Source organism: Amphiura filiformis, chromosome 13 (assembly GCF_039555335.1).
Source record: "Amphiura filiformis chromosome 13, Afil_fr2py, whole genome shotgun sequence".
In the NCBI taxonomy this organism is placed as follows: domain Eukaryota; kingdom Metazoa; phylum Echinodermata; class Ophiuroidea; order Amphilepidida; family Amphiuridae; genus Amphiura; species Amphiura filiformis.
This window is the reverse complement of record NC_092640.1, coordinates 2,648,439-2,673,503: the sequence shown is the minus strand read 5'-3', so window position 1 is coordinate 2,673,503 and position 25,065 is coordinate 2,648,439. Positions and strand designations below refer to the sequence as shown.

At 36.6% G+C, this 25,065-nt stretch overlaps 2 protein-coding genes across 2 annotated transcripts; one reads left to right on the top strand and one right to left on the bottom strand.

Moving 5' to 3' along the window:
- Positions 1-4,118: 4,118 nt before the first annotated feature.
- On the bottom strand, positions 4,119-17,502 carry LOC140167887 (uncharacterized). The gene is made up of 9 exons (XM_072191173.1): positions 15,534-17,502; positions 13,555-13,728; positions 12,396-12,563; positions 12,022-12,105; positions 9,785-11,458; positions 8,670-8,813; positions 8,207-8,383; positions 7,491-7,623; positions 4,119-7,148 (listed from the first exon to the last, which is right to left on the bottom strand). The coding sequence occupies exons 1-9, from the start codon at positions 15,834-15,836 to the stop codon at positions 6,847-6,849; spliced, it is 3,159 nt and encodes a 1,052-aa protein (XP_072047274.1). The 5' UTR covers positions 15,837-17,502; the 3' UTR covers positions 4,119-6,846.
- A 9-nt stretch (positions 17,503-17,511) lies between these two features.
- Positions 17,512-24,811, top strand: LOC140168765 (uncharacterized). Its single transcript, XM_072192175.1, has 10 exons — positions 17,512-18,447; positions 18,828-19,036; positions 19,420-19,635; positions 20,428-20,670; positions 21,344-21,420; positions 21,687-21,892; positions 22,299-22,601; positions 23,239-23,385; positions 23,803-24,025; positions 24,531-24,811. Exons 1-10 carry the CDS (start codon positions 17,512-17,514, stop codon positions 24,809-24,811), a joined length of 2,841 nt encoding a protein of 946 aa, XP_072048276.1.
- The last annotated feature ends 254 nt before the right edge of the window (positions 24,812-25,065 follow it).

The window sequence follows — 25,065 nt, the reverse complement described above, 5'->3', positions numbered from 1 at the left end:
AGCCTGAAGTGCTTTAATAACAGTAAAATTGAACCTTTTGTATTAAAACCGGGGCGACCCGGTGTTATTCACAATTCTACGATCAGCGAGCGTAGTACACGCATTGTAGGCATTGGAATGAATTGCAATTTTCTTCGTTATACCTCATTTGTTTGGCTCAAAATTAAAAGCGGATTATGCAAATCACATTATTCAGGCATGAGAATTTTCAGTTTAAAAACTGAATTCAGTTTTTTTAAAAGTCAAAATTTCCGCAACTTTATTTAATTTCAGCCTGTGTTTGGTACTTTTTGCCCAATTTCACGCGCATTTTCAGTTTTTTCAGTTTTTTTTATGAAAGTGCAGTCTCATGCCTGATTATTGCTTTAAGAAAATTGAGCATAAAAGTCACTAAAAATCTTTCTTTTTGATATATTGCACTTTGTATTGCACAATGTGATTATACAAATCCTACAAGTAAAATACAAGACTTTTGAGGTAATATACAGGTGCTTATTGCAGAGCGGTGTATATTTGCAGAGCGGCACCAGACTTTGTGTGGGCGCCAAGTCTGAGCAGTGGCTTGCCCCCCCGTTAAAAATTCCTGGTTCCACCCCTGATATAGATGATAAAACCTACAATGTAGTGTGTTCAGACTTCAGAAATACTGAGGGTGAAGTTTTCACATTTCTGAAGATGGGGGAGGGGAGGCTAATAATATTTTTACCAATTTTTGGTACCAAAAGTCTAAAGATTACGACACTAGTTAAAAAAGTAACTTTCAAAATGTCAAACAGGCTTCCCGCTCTGGCCCAACCAGAATAACTTGACCATGATAGTGCCCTGACACCCACCCCACCCCCAAAAAAAACTAGCAAAAGGTTGCTATTTGCATCTTACATTTGGCATGTTTGGTTTTTTGTATCAATGGCGCTCAATAATAAAGAAAAATAGGGGGGATCAAAAAAATTTCGAAAACTTTTTTCAAAATTAGTAAATACTATAACATTAACATTAGGTCTATTACGTACCAACAGTACAATTTTGTTACATATTAAATCTTTCATATGACTTTTGCAATGCCAATGTGTCAACAATCACATAGTTTTTTACTACATTTGCTTAACAATCACATGGTTTTGACAACAAGTCAATTATTGCAGACAAAAATTGTGTAGGGAGGTGTTCATTGACAAATAAGTATCTAGACTACTGACTTATGTGTGCGTAGTGTAGTTGACACTGCATAAAGTTTTTTAACAAAAATGCAAATCAAACATCCATTTTCCATAATATCAGGTCTACACACTAAGCCGCGCAACTTAAGTGGGAGCTAAGTAACGCCACAGAAATTATGCAGTTGTATGCATGAGGGACTTCCATTTCTCCATTCATAGCAACACACTTTCAGACAGTCCAAAATTACCATGGACATTAGGCTTTACCTAACTCTATGGTCAGGGATGGATGCCCGGAGGTCTAGATACTAATCTGTCAACTGCACACCTGAGATTTTGAGGTATACAACCAATGTGATATTCCTCAAAGAGAAGTTATTCACTATTTGGAATTATACGTCTGTTTATAAGTTCTGTTCTAATACCCACATGGATCACAGAAATTACACCCAAAGAGTACCAACTCAAAAGTGAGAACTGAATTGAGGGGTGTTGGGGGGGGGGGTGTTCGTTGAAAAAAAATTTACGGGGATGTGCCACACAGACTTTCGGATGCCGACTTTCTCTATACTTACTTTTTGCTGATTTTGCCACCCATCGTTTTTAGGGGTACTTTGGCCCAATTGGTCTCCACTGAAAACCCACCCATTGATATACCAAAATTGCTGAAAAGGTACCCCAAAACCGTGGCACATCCCCGTATACCTTCAATCAGGGAGAACTCCCTCCGGGTGTTGGGTGCAGGCTGTTTTTTGCGGGATGTCTTACTTGCAGGGTGAGTTACCTGTGGGGTGATTTACCTACAGAGTAGAACGAATTAAGGGTGGATTAGGGCATAGATACTAAAAATAAATGGATAGAGTATTGGCGGCTTTGCTTTGATCCAAGGTTTGCAACGATCGTAAAAGTTATGGGTAGTTACGCAACCATCGCAGCAGGCAGCGCTAATGAGAAAACCTGACACCGACTCAAGTTCTCGCAATTTACCGCAGCGAGATGCGAGATTTCGTAGCAAATATTCCCAGAATGCAACGCGGTGTAAACAAGATTGTCGTGTCATTTTTTGAGAATTATTTACGCCGTATTTTTATTCAGTTAATTGTCTAGTTTTACATATATTTGGGTCTTATTTTCGATGGATTCTGAGGAGGGGATATACGAGGAGCTGTTTGAGTTTGAGGATGTCATACTTGATGCACCATTTACCGACGAAGAAGGTACGTTTTTATCATTTTTCTGTCGCTCAACCGGTTCTCGCGATCGCGTGTGTACATGTAGCATTGATTGCCATTGCATAGACATGCATGCCGGTTGCTTCATGTACGCTAAATCGGAATAAAAGAAGGACCGTAAATGCCACTAAAATGTTAAATCTTGCAATAGTACTTAATTTTCATGTAGATATGTAACGTATCTACTATAGTTTCGCTTGTAAACATTGCACTATGATGCTGAAGTGACAAAACTGGGTCAGAAACGTGGGCACTTTTACAAATTATTTGTAATTGACAACACACGACAATCATGCAGAATGGGAATCCATGCAGACTTGAAATTTTTGTTTTCGCTGTTTTGATTGTGGGAGGGGCCCCCGGGGGGGGGGGGGGTGCAGTTGAAAACAAAGGCAGCAAGGTCAACCTCCCCCACAGTTTTTTTTTTAAAGATTTTCTTAGATTATCAGTGGAGCAAAATTTCTGAATCTGATTCTCATTCTGTTTCTCGCTATAGAAAAATTATCAAATTTGTGTACTTCACGGAACATAGGCCTACTCTTTGTGTGGCTGTGCGTAGTAAGCAGTTGTACGCAGATAGCCTCGCTAATATGGACGCGTAGAGTAGCGTTGTACGCGTGTGTGGTTAGCATGATTTGTCGCGGAGTAACAAGCGTAGTTGAATGTTCCACGATGTACACAAATTTAATATTTTTTCTATAGTTGGTGGTCAACATAAAAAAAATTGCCAAAACTTTTTTTAATGGTGGTGCGCCCATAGCCTGAGAACTTTTGCAGCAACAATTTTTGGATGATGAAATTTAAGCAAATATTCTAAATATATTTTTTAGGATCTTTGTCTTGAGTTGAAACATATATTTAAAAGCTATAATAATCAGGATGATTATAATATTAATAATGATGTATGTGCCCGAAAAAAGAGGTGTATACAACGTACATCTTTATTATGGTTTTGGTTTTATTTTATTTTTAATGTTTTTTTTTTCTTTCTTTTTCTATCATTTGTTTGTTTACAGATGAGGGGACAGGATCAACTGCAACAAAATCAGCCCAATCAACGGTAGAATCTACTGCATCCACTACAGCAAATAGTGCTTCAAGTTCAGCAGGATCAGTACCACAGGCTAAACGACAAAGACGTAAAAGTAAGCTTTTCTTATGCAAAATTCTCACTCAAATTCCAGTGTAGTAATTGGATTCCTTGCCCCTTTTGTTACCACTGTGTTATTAGTTTTTGAGAAAAATGCAAAAATTAAAAAAAAGAAATTAAAAAAGCAAAAGCAGCAAATACAGTGGTCACTGGTCAAATCATTTTATTCGTTCATGTAGACCTGCACATGTGTATTATTTAAACATAAGTTATAGTATAATGTATTGTAACATGGTGCAATGCATAAATACTGTTAGCAGCCCTACAGTGTACATAATGTTTGATATTATACAGTCATAGGCCTACTCAATTTGTAGTAAATCAAATTTTAAATTTTATGCGATGTAATCTGATCCATGGAGGGCAGAGGCTGCAAATTTGAAATTGAGAAAAAGGCCAAATATGGAGTAAAAAACCAATAAAATACATCAGGAAATAGACATCCCAAAACTTTAGAGCCAATGATATATCATGCTTGACCTTTTGGAGTTTTCAATATGACAGCCTAATACTTGTATACAGAACTCAATTTCAAAAATGCCTCCGGCCTCTACTTCAGATTGTGTCATATCATAGATACTAATGGTCATATGTACATGTACTTAATCATAGATAATGATATGAATATTTTTATACTGCCTTTTCTGTAGTGCAAGAGTAAGTACGCATACATTGTATCACTGAACGCTGCTTTAAAAAGCAAGGATTTGATTTTTAAAAAAAGCTGGCATACATGTACGATTGTACATATGCATTTTACATTTATTTGAATGTGTGCGAACTTGCTGACTACGCTTGAGAACAAGCCGAAATTTTCAAAATGATTTTGAGCCAGTGAAGTTTATGATAATGGTTGAAAATTTTATTGTTGTATACACTGTACAACTTACAGTTTCATTTGTTAATCACTGTCAGAAAGAAAAAATATGAATAAATTGTAGCAAATTGTTGCCTACAAAGTCTGTATGAAGAGTAAATGACAACAATTATGCATCATAAATAATTTGAACTAAATCTGTTACTGAAACGCCATATTAAAATCAGAATTGAAACCAGAGAAATACATTTGTAGACTCACTCAACATCTTCATACACATGTGGGGAAAAATTGGGGTCATTGCATGCAAAGATCTTAAGATTTATTTTTTAGGATCTTTGCTGCATGTATACATTTACATACATTTGCTTGAAATACACCCAAAAATAATTTGTGCTTGTGTGCGAAACGGATGTGACATGCTTCAAAGAAGCGACGTAATGCGTTGTAGTGTGCTCATGACAAGCAAAATAGTCTGATGTCGATCAAAACCAAAATTCAAGTTTTCTATTTCATTCAATGAGCCATTCTCAGAGCTTTATTTTGCTCCAAACCCATATCATAACACTTAAAATGGTTCCAGAGATATGGACATTTTAGTGTTGCTCAGAACAATAAAATAAGGAATTTGAATACTATTATTGGCTATATCTCAAATCAATATTGCCGACATCCAACTCATTTTGTTTGATCACGTCATGACTTTATTTCCATATACGCTGGCGAAGTTACGTAATAAATCGGATTAACTACCATAGCAATAGGTGAAAACAATTTTGAACATATCGCGCTGCACTACAAACAGGTTGAACTAATCACTTGTGTATGTCTGTAATCATAAGCTATCATAGATTGAACACAATGCTGGTCTTTTCAAAGATACTAATCTTACAGGTGCAAGTGATCAGCATGATATGGTTCAATGCAGAGGTACCGCGTGAAAGTTTCAGTGCAGCGCGGTATATTCAAAAATTGTTTTCACCTATTGCTATGGTAGTTAATCCGATTATTACGTAACTTCGCCAGCGTATACCTTCGGCAAGGACCATAATGTTTCCTCCTAAACTGACCACGCAATTGCACATGGCACGGCGGTATAAGGAGTCTTTCTCTTTTTTAAATCTGTCAATTAAATTCTTCTTTTCAAATGTAATTATAATCCTAAATGTATACCACATGTATAATGTTCAATAAAATGATGTAAATTATCAATAATTTCTATGCAAACAGTGTAGTCTCCTTGTTTCACATCTCATAATTCAAGAAAATAACACCCTAATTCCTTAATTTTAAGGTTTTTATTGACAGATGAAGAACATCTCATAATACTCTGTCTCAGCCCTAATCCTTTATTTTACCAAAGATCCAAAAATTAAATATCCTTGACAAATTTAACAATTTTTCAAGTTAATTTGTAAGTTTTCAAATTCTCATGATTGTATGCTGGTGACAATCATGCCTAAAGACTTATATAAAGTCTATTATCAACCATATCATTCCCAAAACAAGAGTCTGGATGCTTAGACTTGTGCCAAGTCCTTGACAAATTTAACAATTTTTCAAGTTAATTTGTAAGTTTTTCAAATTCTCATGGTTGTATGCTGGTGACAATCATGCCTAAAGACTTATATAAAGTCTATTATCAACCATATCATTCACAAAACAAGAGTCTGGATGCTTAGACTTGTGCAAAGTCCTTGACAAATTTAACAATTTTTCAAGTTAATTTGTAAGTTTTCAAATTCTCATGATTGTATGCTGGTGACAATCATGCCTAAAGACTTATATAAAGTTTATTATCAACCATATAATCGTTCCCAAAACAAGAGTTTGGATGCTTAGACTTGTGCAAAGTCTTCTTTGTTTTCTTTGCTTACAAGCTAATTCTTGCATTTTAGAATCCTCATAATTGTATATGCTGGTGACAATCATGCCTAAAGACTTATACAAAGCATAGATACTAAAGTCAATACCAACCATGTCATTCCCAAAAACAAGAGTCTGGTTGCTTAGACTTGTGCCAAGTCCTTGACATATGCAACAATTTTTCTTTTCTTACAAATTAATTCTTATGTTTTAGAATTCTCATATTTTGAAAGCTGAACAACACATTTTTCCCAAGTAAACCATTTAGTAATTCAGGAAAATACAAATTACACTCATAGAATAATGTTCCTGCAATTCAACTACTGTTGCTATATTTAATTCTTGGACATGGTATGTCATTTGAAGGCAAAATGCATCCCACACACATGACACTGTAAACTACGCACAACTTGAAAAAATCATGATGTTGTAACAATGCAGTCAGTTGCTAAGGTCGTGTCGAAGTAAAAATAGCAACAGTAGTATTTTGTACCCCTATTTAGTGCTTGAAGTGCACTGAATTGGAGCTTATTCAGATACGAAGTGCACTGAATTGGTGCTTGTTCAGATACAGTTCATATGGTCACATCTACAACTAGTGTTCTTTTGAATACTGTAGTTCTTTTACTTGGCTTTAGGTTTGACAAAACGTCTCCTTTTTGGTAAGGGAGTATTATCAACTACTTGCTGGTCAGGGCGCTGATTGCGGCTATTACCACCCAAGTTCCTCAGCATTTCAGTGCTTCTTAGACGAGCTGCATTGATGTTCTCATTAAACTGCTGAGTATTAGGTGCCTCATTTCCCCCTCGCATCTGCCTCATGTTGCCAAAACTCTGTTCCAGGGGGTCCTGGTTGAAGTGTTCTGTCAACACATAGTCCACGCCTTGCTGGATCAAGTACTCCACTGCAGCGGTGTATGCAAGTGCTGTTTTGTGAAAAGGAAACAAAAGCAAATTCAAAGTCATACCATACCATTAGACCAACATTGTGTTTCCCTTGTATTACACCTTAAAGTTGGGCCTAAAAATTATTGTTTGATTGGCGTTACCTGACTGACCCTTAAAGTAGGTCTGACTCCGACTTCTTCTTTTTTTATGCCAAAAAAAAAAAATTAAAAAAAGATAGATAAATAAATTTCTAAAAGTTCTAAAGCCTTTATAAGAGAAAATTTACAGCTTAAAAAGTAAAAAAAATCCTTACCTACCATATTTTTTTTGTTACGCCAATCGAACAATTTTTTAGGCCTTATTCTTAGTTGTGATCTCACCTGAACGTTTCAAGCCAATAACCGTTTCCTGCGGGATGCACATTTTATTCTTCTGGGCTTTGGTGAAGTTAGGTCTAGCCATTGCTGCCTTTTCCCAGTCTTCGAGGTACTTGATGAAATCTACAGTCAGCCACTGAAGCGAAAATAAAAAAAATCCAAACCAAAGATTTAGATCACCTTTTCTCTAAAAATGATCTTCACATTAATTTAACACAAGTGTCACAACTTGTAAATTTACCGACAGAAATATTTTTTTGCCGACGGAAGTTGTGAATTGATGGTTTGAAAAAGTGAAGAGCCAAAAAAAAAAAGGATAACAGGCACCAGCAACCGAAAAACAACTAATTTTTTGTATAATTAAATTGCTTTCACAATTTTTAAACATTTTTTTTTAACATTCATTCCCTTGTTTCTTTCACAACCGTGCATAACCAAGGTAAAATATTAGTCCATTGATCACCCAATTTTTTTTACACCAACACCTTATGTCTACCGACAGCCTCACATGAACCATGAGCGAGGGGCACCGGCCCCCCTGCCCCCCCTGGCTGCGCCACTGCCAAATGCTGGAAAAGAATCTGCACAATTAGAAAAAATATGAGTTTTCTGAAAATTGCATACAACCCATGGTTATACCAAGAAGCCTGATAATGCAACCCAAATCTGACACCAATCCTCATACCCACCCTCAGGTTTTTAGCTTATAATGGACATACCTGTAACCTTGGATCTTCCAGACTTCTGTAGGGCTTCATGTTTGGTTTATTATGCCATGCCCCCTCATGTGGACTCCTGACATTGAGAACGTCAAAGAATTTGTCAAAGATGCGAACAAACTCTCTTGTAACTGACTCGGATTCTGGTAGTGCACATGCTATAGTCTCACTGAGAACCTGAAATATATTATAAAAGGTTGTAATCAATTATAGAAAAGAAATTATAAAAGCAGTACTCTGTTCGCTATGTTGTGGCTGTGGGTACATGTACAGGCCTTTTTTGGGTGCCGTCAGTTTTAGATCCTTAATCATGCACAAACACAACTTGTACCGTGCCAATGCATGGTAACAGTTGCATGATGCACTGCACTTTGCATGTGGTGTCCAACGTATGTACACACACAATCGATTTGTACCCACAAGATGGCGAAAGGTGGAATGACGTTCTTTTTTCAAAACTCACCTGTGCTGCTAGTCGAACTTTCATTCTTGAAAAAGGTGTCAATTCAACATGCTCCATTGATAATTTGGCCAGGAAGAATCCATGCGCCTCAGTTCTTTTTTTATACAAGTCCTTGATCGCCTTCCATGATATGTTTCCATTGTTCTGCAGGCAAGAACAACAACAAAAATGATGTTTTTTTTAAAATAATATAACCATAAATACATAGATCCTAAATCGACAGATCAGTGCAAGAATGTACGGTGACATTTTGGGTGAAATTGAGTTATTATAGGATTATGAAAAAAGAGCTAAATGCACACATATTAAGCTATTTTACAGGTCTAAGAAGCATATTATTAAATTTTAATTAAGCAATTAATATGTTAAAAAACAATAATTAAGTAAATAAATTACAACATAAAAATGCTTCTCCTGTAAAATGACTAAAATGTCACTTACGATGTTCTTGCAATGATCCAGCAAAATATTTTTCTCATCAATAGTCTATATTTATAATGAAAGTCCGCTCAAAATAAGCATCCAGGTTCGTAACAAAAATATGATTATTTGAATAAGTCAGGCTGTCGCTTTTTGAATTGGCAAAATATTTATACAGGTATGTACATGTTACCGATGGCTTTTAGTTAAGATAAGGACTAATATTAATTCGGTGACCCCTCTAAATGCACCAAGAAGAGACGATAAGTCCAATTGTAATCTAAAGATGTTGCCAATTAATTTTAGACCTTTCCTCTATGCAAAGATCCTAGTCAGTACACCAGCAAGTTAGCACCACAGGGACCTCATACACCAAAACCAAGTGCGCTAACCAGCGAGTCGAGCTCTTTCATAGTACTATTAAATGAGTACACAAATATGGTATATTCAATACCTTTATTAGTCTGTAAACATGTTATTGACATTGATACATTGTACACATGTAATAAAAGCCTCCAATTTTAAAAATTATGACATTCCATGAAATTTAGGACTTCAAACTGTAAGTTTTCAATGAACAGTTGGGCACATGATAGCATTCAAGTGGAGCCCATATTTACTTCAACTGTGTGTGAGCCTCACTTCAAGCACTGCTTTTTGAGTATGATCTTTAAATATACTTATTAACAACTTACCCAAAGTGTTCTGGTATTATTGTGTGCATAAGAATGAGACCATGCATTTCTCACACACTTAATAAGGTGAGGTGGATCACTCATGAAATAGATGTCTCGTTTTTGTTCTGCATAAGGGTTGGGTGATGAATGAACAGGTTTTCTTTGCTCTGGGTAGCCTTCACCATGGAGATCGAAAAATCTTCTGTTTATGGAAGCACCGTCACAAGTTATTGAAAGAACTTTCAGGCCAGCCATCTCTAAGATCTCGATAGCCCTCCAACAGAGAGCGAAAATCTCATCTGATTTGGTATTTGCTGTGGGGAACTGCGCCAATGGGTAGGTGACATTCACAAACAGTCCACGGACCATAATGACAAACATATGCGAGGCCAGAGATTGTTCTGGTTTGGTATCGTTAGTCATCTGGGCTTCGAAGTCACGTAAGCTGTTTTGAACATCGCCTAGATCCGTGAAGCCAACCAGTTCCCCGGTGTGTTTACGAAATACCAAATCAGACTTGATTTTCATCTCGTCGTGTATGAGGGCCACATATTTTTGGTTTGGTTTCAGCTCTTCCAACTTCATCTCTTGACAGAGTTGCTCCACAGCTTCAACGGTGAATTTTGACTTTGGGGCTGTCCAATGAAGATACTCCCTCAAGGTCGATTCATGTGGTAGCTGAAGCACATTGGAACCTCTCATGTTCCGATAGGCCTTGCCAGATGCAAGCCTCAGATTAAGGGCCCACTTTATCATCATGGGATGCCAACGGTGGCCAGTTTTACTTTTGGCACGTGCAGCATTCATTTGTTCCTGCCAAAATAGACGGCCAAATGAGTTGGCTGGAAAGGACTTGCTAATATCTTTGTTATGGTCTTTCATGATGTCTAGCAACTCCTCTGATTGTTCTGGTGGAATCAAGGAACCCTTCTTCATAATTTCATTTTGTAGCTTCAGTTGCAGCCTTCTTATTCTTTGCCTCAATCTTTTTCGTTCTGTGGCTGCTTTTTTTGCCCGATTCTGTGCCTCAATTTGCGACAAATGTATTATCGGCACACAGCTCTCTGAACGTGTTCTTTCCGCTTGTTTTTTCTTTGAACGCATGTATCTTATTTTAGCTGGTCTCAGTGTGTTGCCATAGTCTGAGCATTGCTGACAAAGTGCCCCCTTACCCAGGCTATATCCAGTGCATGATGCACTTCGCAAAGTAAAATTTGCCAATTTGCCTTTGTACAACAATTTATCATAGAACACATGTTCATCATATTTTTCTGAATGCCATGTTCTTATCAGTCCATGATAGTCACTGTCAGGGTATCCCTTACACAGGTGCGTTGCACACAAAGTTTTTAGCATCCTCTCGATGGACACTGTGTTGAGTCTGTGCCCAAACTGGTTGAACCGGGGGTCTTGAGAACTGATGTCTCGCCCAAATAATCGTACAAAGTATGTTCCATTTTCTTTGACGGTCAAACTCTTTGTTATTATAGGGTCTTTTGTGGTAAATTCAAAATTATGATAAATAATTTGTCCTTCCTGATGTATGACATTCCATCCGGGTGGTGGTGGTGGTGGTAGTGGTGGTGGTGGTCGTACAGTATATGTTGGCAAGTGGCTTCCACAGAGATGTTTGCTCCCATAACTCAAACTCTTGCTATGGTAAGGGACGGATGCTAGATGCACTTTCGGTACCTGTAGAGATTGATCAATCAAATCAATATTATTAGTTGATGTTTAAGGTTACCTTTCCATAAAAGCTCTAACACAACAAAATGTTTATCAAAACAGACCAGATTTGATACTGCCCATGTTTTGTTTAAATGCACTTTGTTTCACATCATTGTTTTTTGGTGATTTATACTTGCTTATATTTTGATGGCGTCAGTATCAAATTATGATGCACGCTAATCAAAATGGCACAGAGTGTACATGTATGCACACAATTATACATGGGCAGTTTGTCAGGATGTTGCAAGAGTAAAATAAAAGCCCTGTTCTAACATTTTTGAGACAAGCTTGTTTGGTTTTTTTCCCTACATTTATTAGTACAGCTCACATTGTGTCATGAAATCATTTTAATTAACTCTTTTTATACCAAGTTAAAACATCTCTAGACACAATAAAACAGTCAGTTTTGAAGAGCAAAACATGGCTATTCTAATTTTAGCATCATCAGCATCTCTAATCGCACACCAACATGATATCACATATCTTCAAACATTGAAACTAGAACAATGAAAGACTAATACACATACCGTTATTATGCCTGACTTGTAAGATGTCTGATTGGGAGCAGAGCTGTGGATTGCGGCTGGAGAAGGCAGTGGAGAACATCTTGTCTGTTAAATTGGGATAAAAAGAATAACTGCGTTTAAACAAAATAGTTATGATTTTATAAAGACATCACACATGGCAGGGATAGTAAGTTATGTTGCAAAACCCTCACATTCACTCCAGCACCTACATGTATATGTACCTCTTCACACTAGTTCATTTAATCAGGATCTTTAAACCAAAGGTCAGCTTTTCCATTACTACCCCCCCCCTTCCATCCCCCCACACACATACGCACACACCCCGACTTCAATTTAGAAGTTGATGTATTTACACCGCAATATGAAGGACCTACCAAGTATGGTTTTGAACTGTTGAACTCAACAAATACTGCATGATCAAGCAAGCTGTGTTCTGAAGTTGATTGGTCTGAAGCTGGAGTACAAGTAGATGGACCTGGAGTAGCACTGTCAACATTAGCTGTTTCTTGGGCAACATGGAGAGATGAAGGTTCCTGATGTTCCTGTTATACACAAAATTCAAATAATTCTTATTATAGCTTTAAGTCAACTGTGGTACTCCCCATCTTAATGTTTATCCACATCTGATCGATCATAATCTCATAAATCTGAAGTTTCTGCTGCACCATAAAAATATTTCTGGAAAAAGATAAACTACATTTTAAGTTTAACATACGGTACTGAATTATAGAACCAGAAATAAACTTCTTATCTTTGCAAAGACTGTTCAATGTTTTGAAACCTTGTAATTAAAGTATGCAAAAGGAATAAATAAATAAAACAATTTAAAAAAAAGATTACCCTACTCATAAAATAAAATGATATAGACAAAATTTAAAGTCTGAAACTGGATGAAACAATTGATCATTAGGCAAAATTTTCCTTGAAAGTTGCAAACGCGGAAAAGAATAAGGCAGGCATTTTCGGGTAAAATTTTCAGGCAGGTAACCGGGTACCCATAAGTAAAAAAAAAGTGTGTCCCTGGACCTAGAACTAAAATTTTTTTTAAGTCAACCATTAATGATCGTAGCAGCTCTAGGTCCAGGGACACTTCAAAACCAAGAAAATAAATAACATTAAAAAAGAAATTGGGTAACCCGATGACTCTCTTACCCGGGTAGTGAAATCATAGTCGGTTACCCAAAAACCTGACCATGCTGACCGAAAGTGCCTGCCTTAGAAAATAATACATGTATACACATTACCGGTACCTAATGTTGACAACATAATTTTCAAATATATTTTTTTAAGTTTTACACCTAATTCTAACCGATTTAAAACATTGTAACTGGATAAAAATCATAGATCTGTGATATTATGGTGAAATAGCCCACATCGCATTTCTTCTCATCGACACAAGTTTTTGACTTCAATATTAAATTAGAAAATACATTAGATGCATCTGTAATCAAAGATCCTAATTTGGTGTACATGTAACTAATAGAGTATGATGTATACTAAAAATAAAGGTTCTTTGGTATTAGAATTACCTACCAAGTTTGGTTTTGAGTTGTTAAACTCGCCAAATACTGCGTCATCTGACAAGCTGTGTTCTGAAGTTGGTTGATCTGGAGTACAAGTAGATTGACCTGGCGACGATGGTGTAGCAGTATGGCTAACATTAGCCGGTTCTTGGGCAACATGGAGAGATGTGGGCACCCGATGTTCCTGTAATGTTAAAAATGTCAATATATAATTTTAAATTCATGATCATGGTTTTTATTATTCAAATGTGGTACCGTACAGTTTTTAATAGGCATTTTGTGACTTTAGCATTCTTTTTTTAGGATACATGTACAAAAATGTATCATACATGTACATCATATAAATGTACCATAATGGTTCGAGAGATATCCACAACAAAAAGTTTATTTCCAAAATTTAAGTGACTTGATCGAAATACAAAATCATGATGCAGGTTTCTGAAATGGTACATTATAATATAAAAGTATGTATTCAACTTTTTAGCAGTAAGATGGGGGGGGGGGGGGGGGGGGGGGGGTCTTTGCTTTAATACCTCTCTTAAGAAGACCAATGTTTTTTTCTAGGGGATTTGTCCACACTCAATCAATCCTATCCAAAACTGTACAAAATAATTAAATTCCAGGGGAAAAATTATTGCAGGTTTTAGGATCATTGGAGAGATTGCAATGTATGTACGGTAGGCCTAGTGCTATGATTTTTTTGGTCTTTGTTGTTTACTGTGCGAGTCAATATAAAAATATCTCAAATAAGGCCTGAAAAAACTGTTTGATTGGCATAGGCCTAAGCTGACCGCAATTTTACAGCTTTAAAATTTTTTAAAAAAAAAATCCCGACCTACCAACCCTAATTTTTTTCATGTTATCACATCAATCAAACAGTTTTTTTAAGGCCTAAAGCTAATTTAATAGCAATTACAAAAATATAAAAAATTATGTAGTTTATGAAAAGGTCATCCTGAATTCTGATCAACAATATGTATCTGATTTGTCTTTATTTTTGGGTTTTTTTTTTTCTGATTTACCACCACAAACCAGATCAGATTCGGAATCAGAAGTCTAGCTCTGATTTCCTCACCAATATCTTCACATTTAAGGTGAGAGTTCTTTTCTCTTTACTATCAAAATTTATTAGAAATCAATAGAGCATACTAAAGATATTTATTTTTAGTATCTTTGGTGTAAAGCAATGGAAGTCCGGAAGTAAACAGTTGATCACAACAAAGATCCTAAAAATAAAATTCACAACGGGCAATCACATCAAAAATGTGGTTAAAATTGCACTTCAAAAATTTAACACGATTCGTAAGGGGGCTATCGTTTTCTTTGGAGGGGGGGGGGGTCATAAATTTTTGGAAAGAAAATAAATTTCAAGTCTTGACTTGAGGGGTTGGTGCAATAATTATGTGTACCCCGGGGTGGTGAATTCTCAAAATGGTCGGCCAAAAATTGCTGGCCCCCCACCCCCTTTGGCAGTGCCAAAAAATCTTTGCCCCCTTGATCTTTTGACGTGCCAAAAATCTTTGCCCCCACCCCCTATACATGCAAGATTTTGGGGAACCCAAATTAAAAACCTTAAATTGTCGTATCTATGGCGTAACATAGAAACAGTGCCCAAAATTTCTGTGCAAAAATCGCTTGCCCCCCCTTCGACCTGCAAAAAATAAAATTGCTTGACCTCCCCCCTTTCGACCTGCCAAAATACTTGACCCCCCCTTTTGGCCTGCCAAAAATTCTTGGCCCCCCCCTAATTCATCACCCCGGGGTACACATAATTATTGCACCACCCCTGACTGAACGACTGTGATTTTTTTTTATCAAATAAAAGAAAAAAGATCCTAAAAATAATATAGGATATTTTTAGGCTATTTGATCAAACTGAACAACAAATTCGAATTTGCTAAATATTGTAGGATATGCAACTTAATTAAATTACAAAAGGAGAGCATTTAACTTTTTATTTAAAACTAGAACTGAAAGTGAAAAGCTTACCTGTTCCAACAACTGCGTCGCTATGTCAGTACATCTTTGGCAGTACTTTGCGGCATGTGATTTCCCCCTTTTAGCATCTCCAGTCAGCCCAAGGTCCAAAAAATACTGAAGGATTCTCCTCGTAGGTTTGGGATGAGCCCATTTTTTTGCCAGTTCATCATCCTTTTCAGTCCATTCATGGTGTTTTGAATTTGCACACTGTTTCTTGCCTTTGATTCCAATGCAAATCAATGCGAAAATGAACGTAAACAACAAAACAGCTGACACAAATAACAGCATCTTACAACGCCGAGTCACATGCATTTTACACCGAATTACACCATATCGCCTTAATGGTCGAGTCACGAAATATTAATAATCATTTACAAGAAAATTAATTATTTAAAAGATATAAATTGAACCAGAAAATATACGGTGGTATCGAACGACGATCAAGCAACATGAACAAAGCGAAACATCAATCAGTTTGTTGACAAAATTCACGTGTCGAATATGCGCTGTTTTCAGTTGGCTCTTTTATAATTTTCCGCTAAACCGATCGTTGTCATTTTTTCGGGGGATCATCCAGAGAGTTCACTCATTTGAAAGGTCAAATTATTTTGTTGATCGACCAATCGGAAAAATTGTATTTAACCACTTGGATGTTGGGTCATCGCGGGTCATCGTACGTTCATTCACAATTGACTTCCGTGTGTGCCGTACATGTGACCTTTGACTGCAGCATGAACAATGATAAGCAACGCGAGCGCTGATTGGTTGAATGTTTCTACACACCTTTCTGACCTCCGCGCAGTTGGGGGCTTGCACAGTTTACGTGGGCGAGTGAGCGGAAACACACAAGCGCTGGAAGAGACTAGTTCCAGGCAAATCTGTCATCAGCTAGCGAATGGAGTTGCAGAGCTTGCTTCAAGATTTAGCGGCGGCACTTTTGAAGTTCCAGAGAATACTCTATCCATTTATTTTTAGTATGATTAGGGGGTGCGTAATGAATTATGTTTACCGTGGTAGTTACTTTTTTTTAGTGCATGGTCTTTATTGCAGGATGCTTTTTTCTGAATATGTGAGCATATTGAGCGAATGGACAGCGCATTGCTCTACTTTCTAAACCATGGGATGCACTCAACTTAAAAAATTATGTGTGTGAAGGCATTCAAGAATCCTATATCGTGTTGATGTTCCCAAGGGTTTAAAAAGTTGATGCAAATAAAGTACCTGAAGTTACTAAACATAATCCACCCACACCACATAATCCACCTGTATTAAGTTTGTCCATTCACCCATCCTGCAGGTAACTCATACCACAAGTAACTCATCTTGCACCCCACAAATAACTCATCCTGCCACCGCAAGTGACAAGCCCTGCACCCTGCTAGTAACATATCCCGTAAAAAATAACACATGATTTGTTTCATGTGTAAATGTATGAAATAGGTTAATACCGTATTTCCTTGAATAGTCACCCCTTCAAATAAACGCCCCTACCACTTTTTTCAACCATGTTTCCTAGTGTTTCCATGCTATCTTGTGTAGTAAGCTTACCAGGTGCACACATGGTGTCAGTAGTTGGCGAAAATCTTATCGTAAACCCGAACGTGAACCGGAAGTTATCTTTCCTAAGTTCATAGTTCGTCATCTCATCTCGAGTTTTAAGCTATTAACCTAATGATTTTAACGGGAATTATCATTCCAAAAATGACCTCTAATAAACGCCACCTTTTGAAAAACTCAACGCCCCTGGGGTCGACTATTCAAGGAGATACAGTAAATGTAAATCACTTGTGGCTTAAGAAAATTTTCAAAATAATGCACTTGTACATAGATGTTGATGCACTCCCCCTTTGGGGCTCGTGCATTAGACACACCAACATCTCAGACCAGTATGTGTGCATGCATTATTTTGTACAATTTCACTGCCATATGTTTGTCAGCTCTCACACAAATCTGCTTATTCGTGTATATTTTTTTATAGAATTAAGTCATGGAATTTCATAGAAATGCACTGGGCAGTCTCTGCCGCATATGTGGAGAACGACTAAAATTAATGAAGCGTCGTAAAAGACATGAACATGAGCATCCACCAAAGCTAGTGACCAAATATAGAGCTGAAATTTTATCAGCATTTGGGGTTGACTGTACTAAAGATGATATGGACACTCATCCAACATTAATGTGTCCCAAATGTTACACAATATGTATAAAGAAGAGAAGCAATCCTTCATACTATCATTACACCAAGCCTGTTGAGTGGCATGTACATAAACGGACAGAGCAATGCTTCACATGTGACAGGAAACTTTCTTCTAAATTTGGGAAAAAGTTGGTATCAAGAAACGCCATAGCAATCTCGAATAGATTGCCATTCTCGCTTCAAAGTGAGAATATATTTAGTCAATCATCAAATGGAGATGATGTTTCCGGTGCAGAGATGGTGACATGTAATACAGATGAAGAAATTATCCATCTATATACTTGTCCAATTTGCCAAAACCTAATATCACAACCTGTAGTAACAGAGTGCCAACACCACTTTTGCACAAAGTGTCTAACCCAGCAGTTCCAACAGGCACATAATGTAAAAATCTCCTGCTGTGCTTGTAATGAAAATGTTTCATTTGACAAAGTAGCTGAAGTTCCACGATCCTACATGATTACCTACAAAAAGTTGTGGGTCAGATGCAAGAACAAGCTCTGCTCTGGCTTCCGAGTTGAAAACATCAAGGCCCACACTACTTGTATCGCACCACAGGATGAGTTTACCTCACCAGCTGCTGAGCACCTAACACAAATGGCAAACGACCACTCATCTGGAGAACCGGTGAGAGACGATATCATACAAGCTGTTGGAGCCTGGGTTGGAGTTCTCACGAAATCAGAGCCATTCCTGAAACTGAAAAGTAATCCCAAAGCCAAAAAGGTAAGTAAACTCATTTAACACCAATCAATTAACATGATTAAAACAATTTAACACAAGTAGTTACTATTGTGTAATTTTTGTGCTCCATGTACATGTGTACATACTGTATTGTAACCACTTACCACAGTAAGATGTGAAAGATTATATTCAAGAATTTATTCCAATTGAATTTACTTAAACTGGAACACAATACTCTGCTTAAAAGATACTGATAAAATTAACCTTTCTGTATATAAATTGCCATTTAGAGAGCAGCTCTTATGTTTAATATTGCCAAAGTGTGAGTATAAAGACAAGAATTTCATGACTATTATAATTTACATAATTAATAACTATAAATGATATATAATAATGATATTTGCTAATTTATCATTTTACAGTCATTCATAATAACCAGACTGCCAAAGTCAGGAGGAAAAGTAGGCCAAAGACAGACGAGGAGGAGAAAATCGCAACTACGATCAATTACACACTACCTGGGGGTCAAGAAGAAGTTGTTCAAAAAACCGAAGAGAATGGGATGTACAAGAACATTGGCATTAATGGCCCACAGTAATATGACGTGGAGAGCTTCAAGAAAGCTGAGATTGTAAGTATTTTATGCCACCATTCCATATTCTATGAACTTTTTTTTTACCTTTCTTTATGGACTTTCTTGACATGAAAATGGGTATTACAATTTCAGACTTCTTGAATACTGTATTCATCTATTTAAGGGAGGCACCATTATCATCAGGGACAGGAAGTTTTTGAATAAAAAATTACTTTGGCCATTACATGAGTTTAAAAAAAAGGAAATTTTATCTTACATAATGAGTCCTTAACAATTACACACATCTAATAACTATGTATACAGTATTAAATAAATGAAACCGTGATAAAATGTTAATGTACTCAACATACCTTGTAGGATTGACTTATTCTTGAGGTACAATCCTAGGTCCAGTAACCAGTGATAATTGTATTCCACAGATATCCTACAGGGTCGAAGCTTCCCAAGGAAGATGATGTGAGGGCTCGTCAAAATAATCTTCTAGAGTCTGCACATGTTGTCACCAAAATGGTCATAATCAAGGAGCCGTCAAATGCACCCAACAGCGTCAATGGTTTTCTTGCTAAGAAAGCCCCTGTCACATATATAGACAATATACGAGAGTTCCTGTTAGACTACATGGAAAGACTGGACAAGTATGTATTTGGTGAAATTTAAAAAAAACTTTGCAAGTTACAGTTCAAAAGGCATCTTATTGTATGCAAGAGTCAAGGGTACTCAATTTAGAAGTTATGTTATGGTCTGTCAATAGACCCCTTTTTTGAAGTCCAATATTCTGATGAGCGCCTTTAAAAAAAAAGTCATACCCAATGACACTCTTTTTCATTTTGTTTGTATCCAATGACCCCTATTGTAAAACATTTTGTATCAATAGGCCCCTACCTTCATGATGCCAGTAGCCACATACCCATCACTTCTAAAGTAGAGTGCCCCACTCCAGCAGTAGTAATAGGATTAAAATCACATCTAATTCTCCATCGCTTTAGGGATGTTTAGTGTTATAATTTGTGTTTTAGAGTGGAACTGCAACTACCCTATCTGTATATTGCACATTTAAACATTATGAATTGGTCACTGGCAGATCTAGATTTAATTCAAATTTTAAATGCAAAATGAAAGAAAGATAAAATAATAATTTAAATTTTATTAAAAACTTAACATTAGGCCTACATGTATACAGGTGGAATCAAACATATTGAAAGGTGACAGCTATGAATGAGGTTAATGACTTTGCATCATTCTAATTTTGATGGTTATTGTGAAAAATCTTAACAATTTGTTTGGATACTGGATTACAAGGAAGAGCGCTCTATTCCATGGCTAAATTGTTCGATTTTTGCAATCAACTCGGAACAACCAGTGCAGTCATTATCCCACAAATATTTCAAAATGCTGGTGTTCAATGTTACATTTTTTGTTCTATACAGAAGTGGCAAGATAACAAACAGAGGCGTTATTTCCGATGACGAGGTATGGATCAAGGTTGGTGGAGACCATGGCAAGGGGTCATTTAAGGTTGCTATGTCAGTGTGTAATACAGCAAACCCAAACTCATCCTACAACACCATCTGCATATTACTCCTTGAAGGCAGTGAGACAAAAGCAAATGTCCAGAGAGTATCACCCTTAATAGTTGACCAACTAATGTCTTTGGAAGACATGACATGGAGGTGAGAAACATTGAACACATTCAAACTTTTCCATGGACTATAGAGAAAAAGACTAACCACAAACAGTCAAAGTCGCAGCATCACCCAATAATGAGAGCCGATCGTTCCATGAACCGTATATCTATCTTGTGTAAATACGTAAAGACATGTAAGGCTGCCGTGATTGTTAGACACGCACGATAAAACAATCAGCCCTCATGAATAAGCCATAATTCACAGCCTACAAATACAATGCACAGGGTCTTTGACTGATAAATAGTCTGCATTAGTCTATTGACTTTCATTTAAATGCTGCATTTTAAATGAATCTGTGCACCACCTTGAAGGAAAAGTTAATATTCTAAGTAATTTTAAAATTTGAACCAAAGCTATTATAAGATATACCATGGATAGCACTTATATTTAGAACCAACCGAAATTTTTTTTTACACATAAATACCATCAAGGTTGTATAAATATATTACAAAGTCTCATTATGCAAATATACGCTGGTTGGTGACCATTTACCTGATATTAAAATGCAATACATTTTTTCCACTGACTTGAAAAGTGTTGTAAGCTTCGATTTTCATCTTCAATGTGCCACTGTGCTCATGACCAACATGAAATAAGAGTCAATCTGGAATGATAAAATAATGAAGTGATAATAACAGTATACACATTTTCATTACAGAGGCAAAAAGTTTCGACTCTGGGTGAATGGAGATCTGGCTTTTTTGGTGAACATATATGGAATAAATGGATGTCAAAGTGAGTACGAAAATTAAACCTTACAAACACTGAAAAGAATATGGATCAATAATATATGGTAGGTCCAAGTCCTTCACTTCGACCTTTACAAAATGTATACGCTTATCTTATATATGCCCAATCATTTTACTGCATGTAATTGCATTGCTTTTGCTCATACATGTGGTTACAATTGTAATTAAAAGTATCCACAAACATGATAACTTACTACTAAAGTGTATGTACATACATAGAAAGTATCTTTATTTTATTGTTTCACAATCCAGGTAGATACTGCTGTGTATATTGTGAAGAATCTAAATCAGAATTTTCCATTTCAAAAGATGGACGAGTTCCGGTGGAGAACAGATCGCTTGAGAGGATGAAAGAAGATGTGAGGACATTTTGTAAGGCAGGAGGAAGGAAGGAATCCTCCAAAGATTTATCACACAGCGTCATTCACCCACCGATATTTCCGGTCCCCATTGATCATGTAAGTGCTAAAAATTTTCAACAAAATATAAAAATTTTCGAACCAAAACAGCAATAACATTAAGTGCACTGTAAAAAGTATTTCACCGATAAGGTTATTTATGAGTCTTTCATGGTTAGATTGAGCATACATGTAGCCTATTAGTCAACATTTTTGATAACAATTGCCAAATCCTTAACAGCAACAAAGTGGGTTGGAAATGGTAGGGGCCCATATAACTTCTGGAATGGATAATTCAACATCCGGTCATACGTGGGTTTGTAATGAACATGCAATTGATCAATGTGAATCGGTAAGTACAGGATTGTGAATCCACATGTTTGCAGTGAGAACATGATTGATTATATTATACTGTACTACAAATAGTGACTAATAATGCCTGTTCTTATTTAATTTCATGCAATAGGTGTGTATACCAAGTCTACACATATGGACTGGAATTTTTAAGAAAATCTACACCATGATGTTGAGAGAATTACACAAGCTGGACCAAAAAATGTTTTTGGCCCTGGCCCGGTCTTGGGCAGAAGATGGCGATGGCAAACAAGAGGAGTTTTTGAAATGGGTGGAAACTGAGCAGAGGAGGGTAGCGAAGTGCATGCAAGAGAAGAGTGAGCTGGAGGAGGTGGTCGAGGATCTAGAGAAGGTGGGAGGAGGCAGAGAGGCAGTAAGAGTGAAGGCGAAACTACAGACTGAGATAAAAAAATTGGTTGGTACCTTTGTTACTTTTCATTCCAAGTTTGGCTCCCGTCATCCTTATCAGGATTTATCCTTTTATCTCCAACTCATTTCACAGTCCCTGTTTGGCCTGTTATTCATGGCTATACTTATTTTCCTTCAGGTTCAGTTAAGGAAGAGATTCAAATCCTGTAAAGAAATTGGATAAAATTAATGTTATCAGTCTAAAGAAAGTCTAGCAAATTGCAGACAAAAGCTACCCGAAAAGGTGAGCTATTTTACTGCTGTAGAGAAACAAGATTCGTTTAATAGTGTTATCACTGTTTTAAGTAGTTTTGTAACTTGCAGCGAACTGTTTAAAACTATGAATAATGATGAAACTTGGCTCAGCATTTACACCCCTCCAACACCCTTCTCTCAGATGCCATAAGTAAATGCAATTTACCATGCCAGTAATGTCATGAGTAAAAGATTGTATCAAATTCTCCATTTTGCATGATAATTGACCCTAATTAGTATTTGAGTAAATTAAAAAGTGGTAGCCCCTACCAAAATGAAAACTATAGAATACTTTAAGCATAGTTGTCATCTGTAAGTACTACTGGCTGGGCTATAATAATTCTACCACTTTTATGTAGTAAACATCTCTTCATTCCATTTCTTCTCAGGAAAAGCAACTTGAACACGAGGGACTAAAATACGGATGTGGCCACTTGGTAAGCAGCATGGATGATGTGCTGAAGAAGCACAAAGTCAAACTTGCTGCTTATCAAGGTAACCATTTCATTGGAAATCATGTCGATAAACTATGCAAGGTATGAAAAATTAAATTTTAACAATACAAAATGTAAGCGAAGAAAACTTTTTTAGGTAATTCAAACTGAGTATGAACATTGAAGGTGAATTTCATATAACTAAATAAATTAACACATTTAGAGGCTTTTCAACTTGATTAAAGCGCTTTACAACAATTTATTCCTCTGACACTGAGATACATCGGAAAGATTTTGCTTCTACAAGGGTAAAACCATACTGCAGCTCCTCTTAGCACTTTGATTGAAGTGTATTTAATTTCTTCTACCCTCTGTAAAAGAAAACATTGTAGACAGGTCTTGTCTACTTGATTCCAAAGTGAGGATTAGTGTGCTTACTAATTTTATCATACAAGCCTGTAAGTTTGGTTCAAAATGCAAAATATCAGCATATTTATTTAAATGTCTTTTTTTTTATAGGAAGAACCCATCAATGATATTACAGGGCACGCATATAATACAATCACTTCGGGTGCCCTGGACCACATCTTAGATGATATACCAATTTCAATTATCCAAACTCTGGAGCGGGAGGCGAATGATTTACAAGAACACTTCTCCATCCTGCTGATGATGTTCGCCAAAGTAAGGAAGTTGGTCGGGCACTCAAACCCAATCAAGGAAGAGGAACATAGTGACATCGGTAAGAAAACAGGATTCTCAACAGATGATGATGGTACCCAAATGAGCATTTACATAAGGAATATTGATGAATATTATCTTATAGAATTCTCACCTTCAGTTCAAGACCCTTCCAATCTCCAACTGCTTTTAACTCCTATATTTTTCCAAATGCTGAAATCAATAAAAACAAGTTAAGAGGTTTACACGTCGTACACTGCAGTGGAACATAGAAGCACTAAAACATTACACACATGCTCTCTAGATCAAAATGATGTGTAATTGTTAATCTTAATCAATATACAAGGAAAGGAAGAACCACACAGTAGCATATTTTAACATTTATAATAAATTTACAACATTTGGACCTTTTATAACATGCCAAACACCGAGATACACCAAAGAGTGTCTTTGATTTATCAGTAATTGTTTGAACAGAACTTTGAAAACAAGCCCTGGTACATCTAATACATAATGTATTTGCATAATATTATGTGCATAACATTCTGATTTTGTTTTACTTGCAGAAATAGCAATCACTGAATTCTTTCAGTACTTCAGGGCATATTTCCCGCAAGAATCTGTTACACTTAAAATGCACATATTAGAACGTCACATAATGGAGCAGATACAGAGAACAGGCTGTGGTTTAGGCCTGCTAAGTGAACACGGACTTGAATCGCTACACCAATACTGGGCGAATTTGCTCCACAGTTACCTCCACATGAAGAGCCAACCACTCAGGATGTATCGTTTCTGTATGAGGCGTCACCTTACTGGTGTAATGCCTGAAGTCACATCAAAATGAAGTTACCAACACCAAGAGTTGTATCACAAAATGAACGTTGAACAATAATGGACGCCAGGTTTTTTCATCTGTAGGGCATATTAAGTTAGCAAACATAATTGCTTAGCACATAAGAGTTAATAAAGTGGCATACTTGTCAACTCTATCGTACCATAACAGAAAATATATTTTACTTCAAATGCTACAATGTTATGATATTAACATTGCTACTGTACTTCACTCAATTGTGTTGTCAGTCTCTTTACTCTAAAGAC

Coding starts and splice junctions, on each gene's coding strand:
- LOC140167887 (XM_072191173.1), bottom strand. CDS start 15,836: ATGCATGTGACTCGGCGTTGTAAGATGCTGTTATTTGTGTCAGCTGTT. Junction 12,106..12,395: donor ACAGTTCAAAACCATACTTG/GTAGGTCCTTCA, acceptor CCAATTTAACAG/ACAAGATGTTCTCCACTGCC. Junction 7,624..8,206: donor TGGAAGATCCAAGGTTACAG/GTATGTCCATTA, acceptor TTTTCGCTTCAG/TGGCTGACTGTAGATTTCAT.
- LOC140168765 (XM_072192175.1), top strand. CDS start 17,512: ATGGAATTTCATAGAAATGCACTGGGCAGTCTCTGCCGCATATGTGGA. Junction 22,602..23,238: donor AGACTGAGATAAAAAAATTG/GTTGGTACCTTT, acceptor ATTTCTTCTCAG/GAAAAGCAACTTGAACACGA. Junction 23,386..23,802: donor ATGTCGATAAACTATGCAAG/GTATGAAAAATT, acceptor TTTTTTTTATAG/GAAGAACCCATCAATGATAT.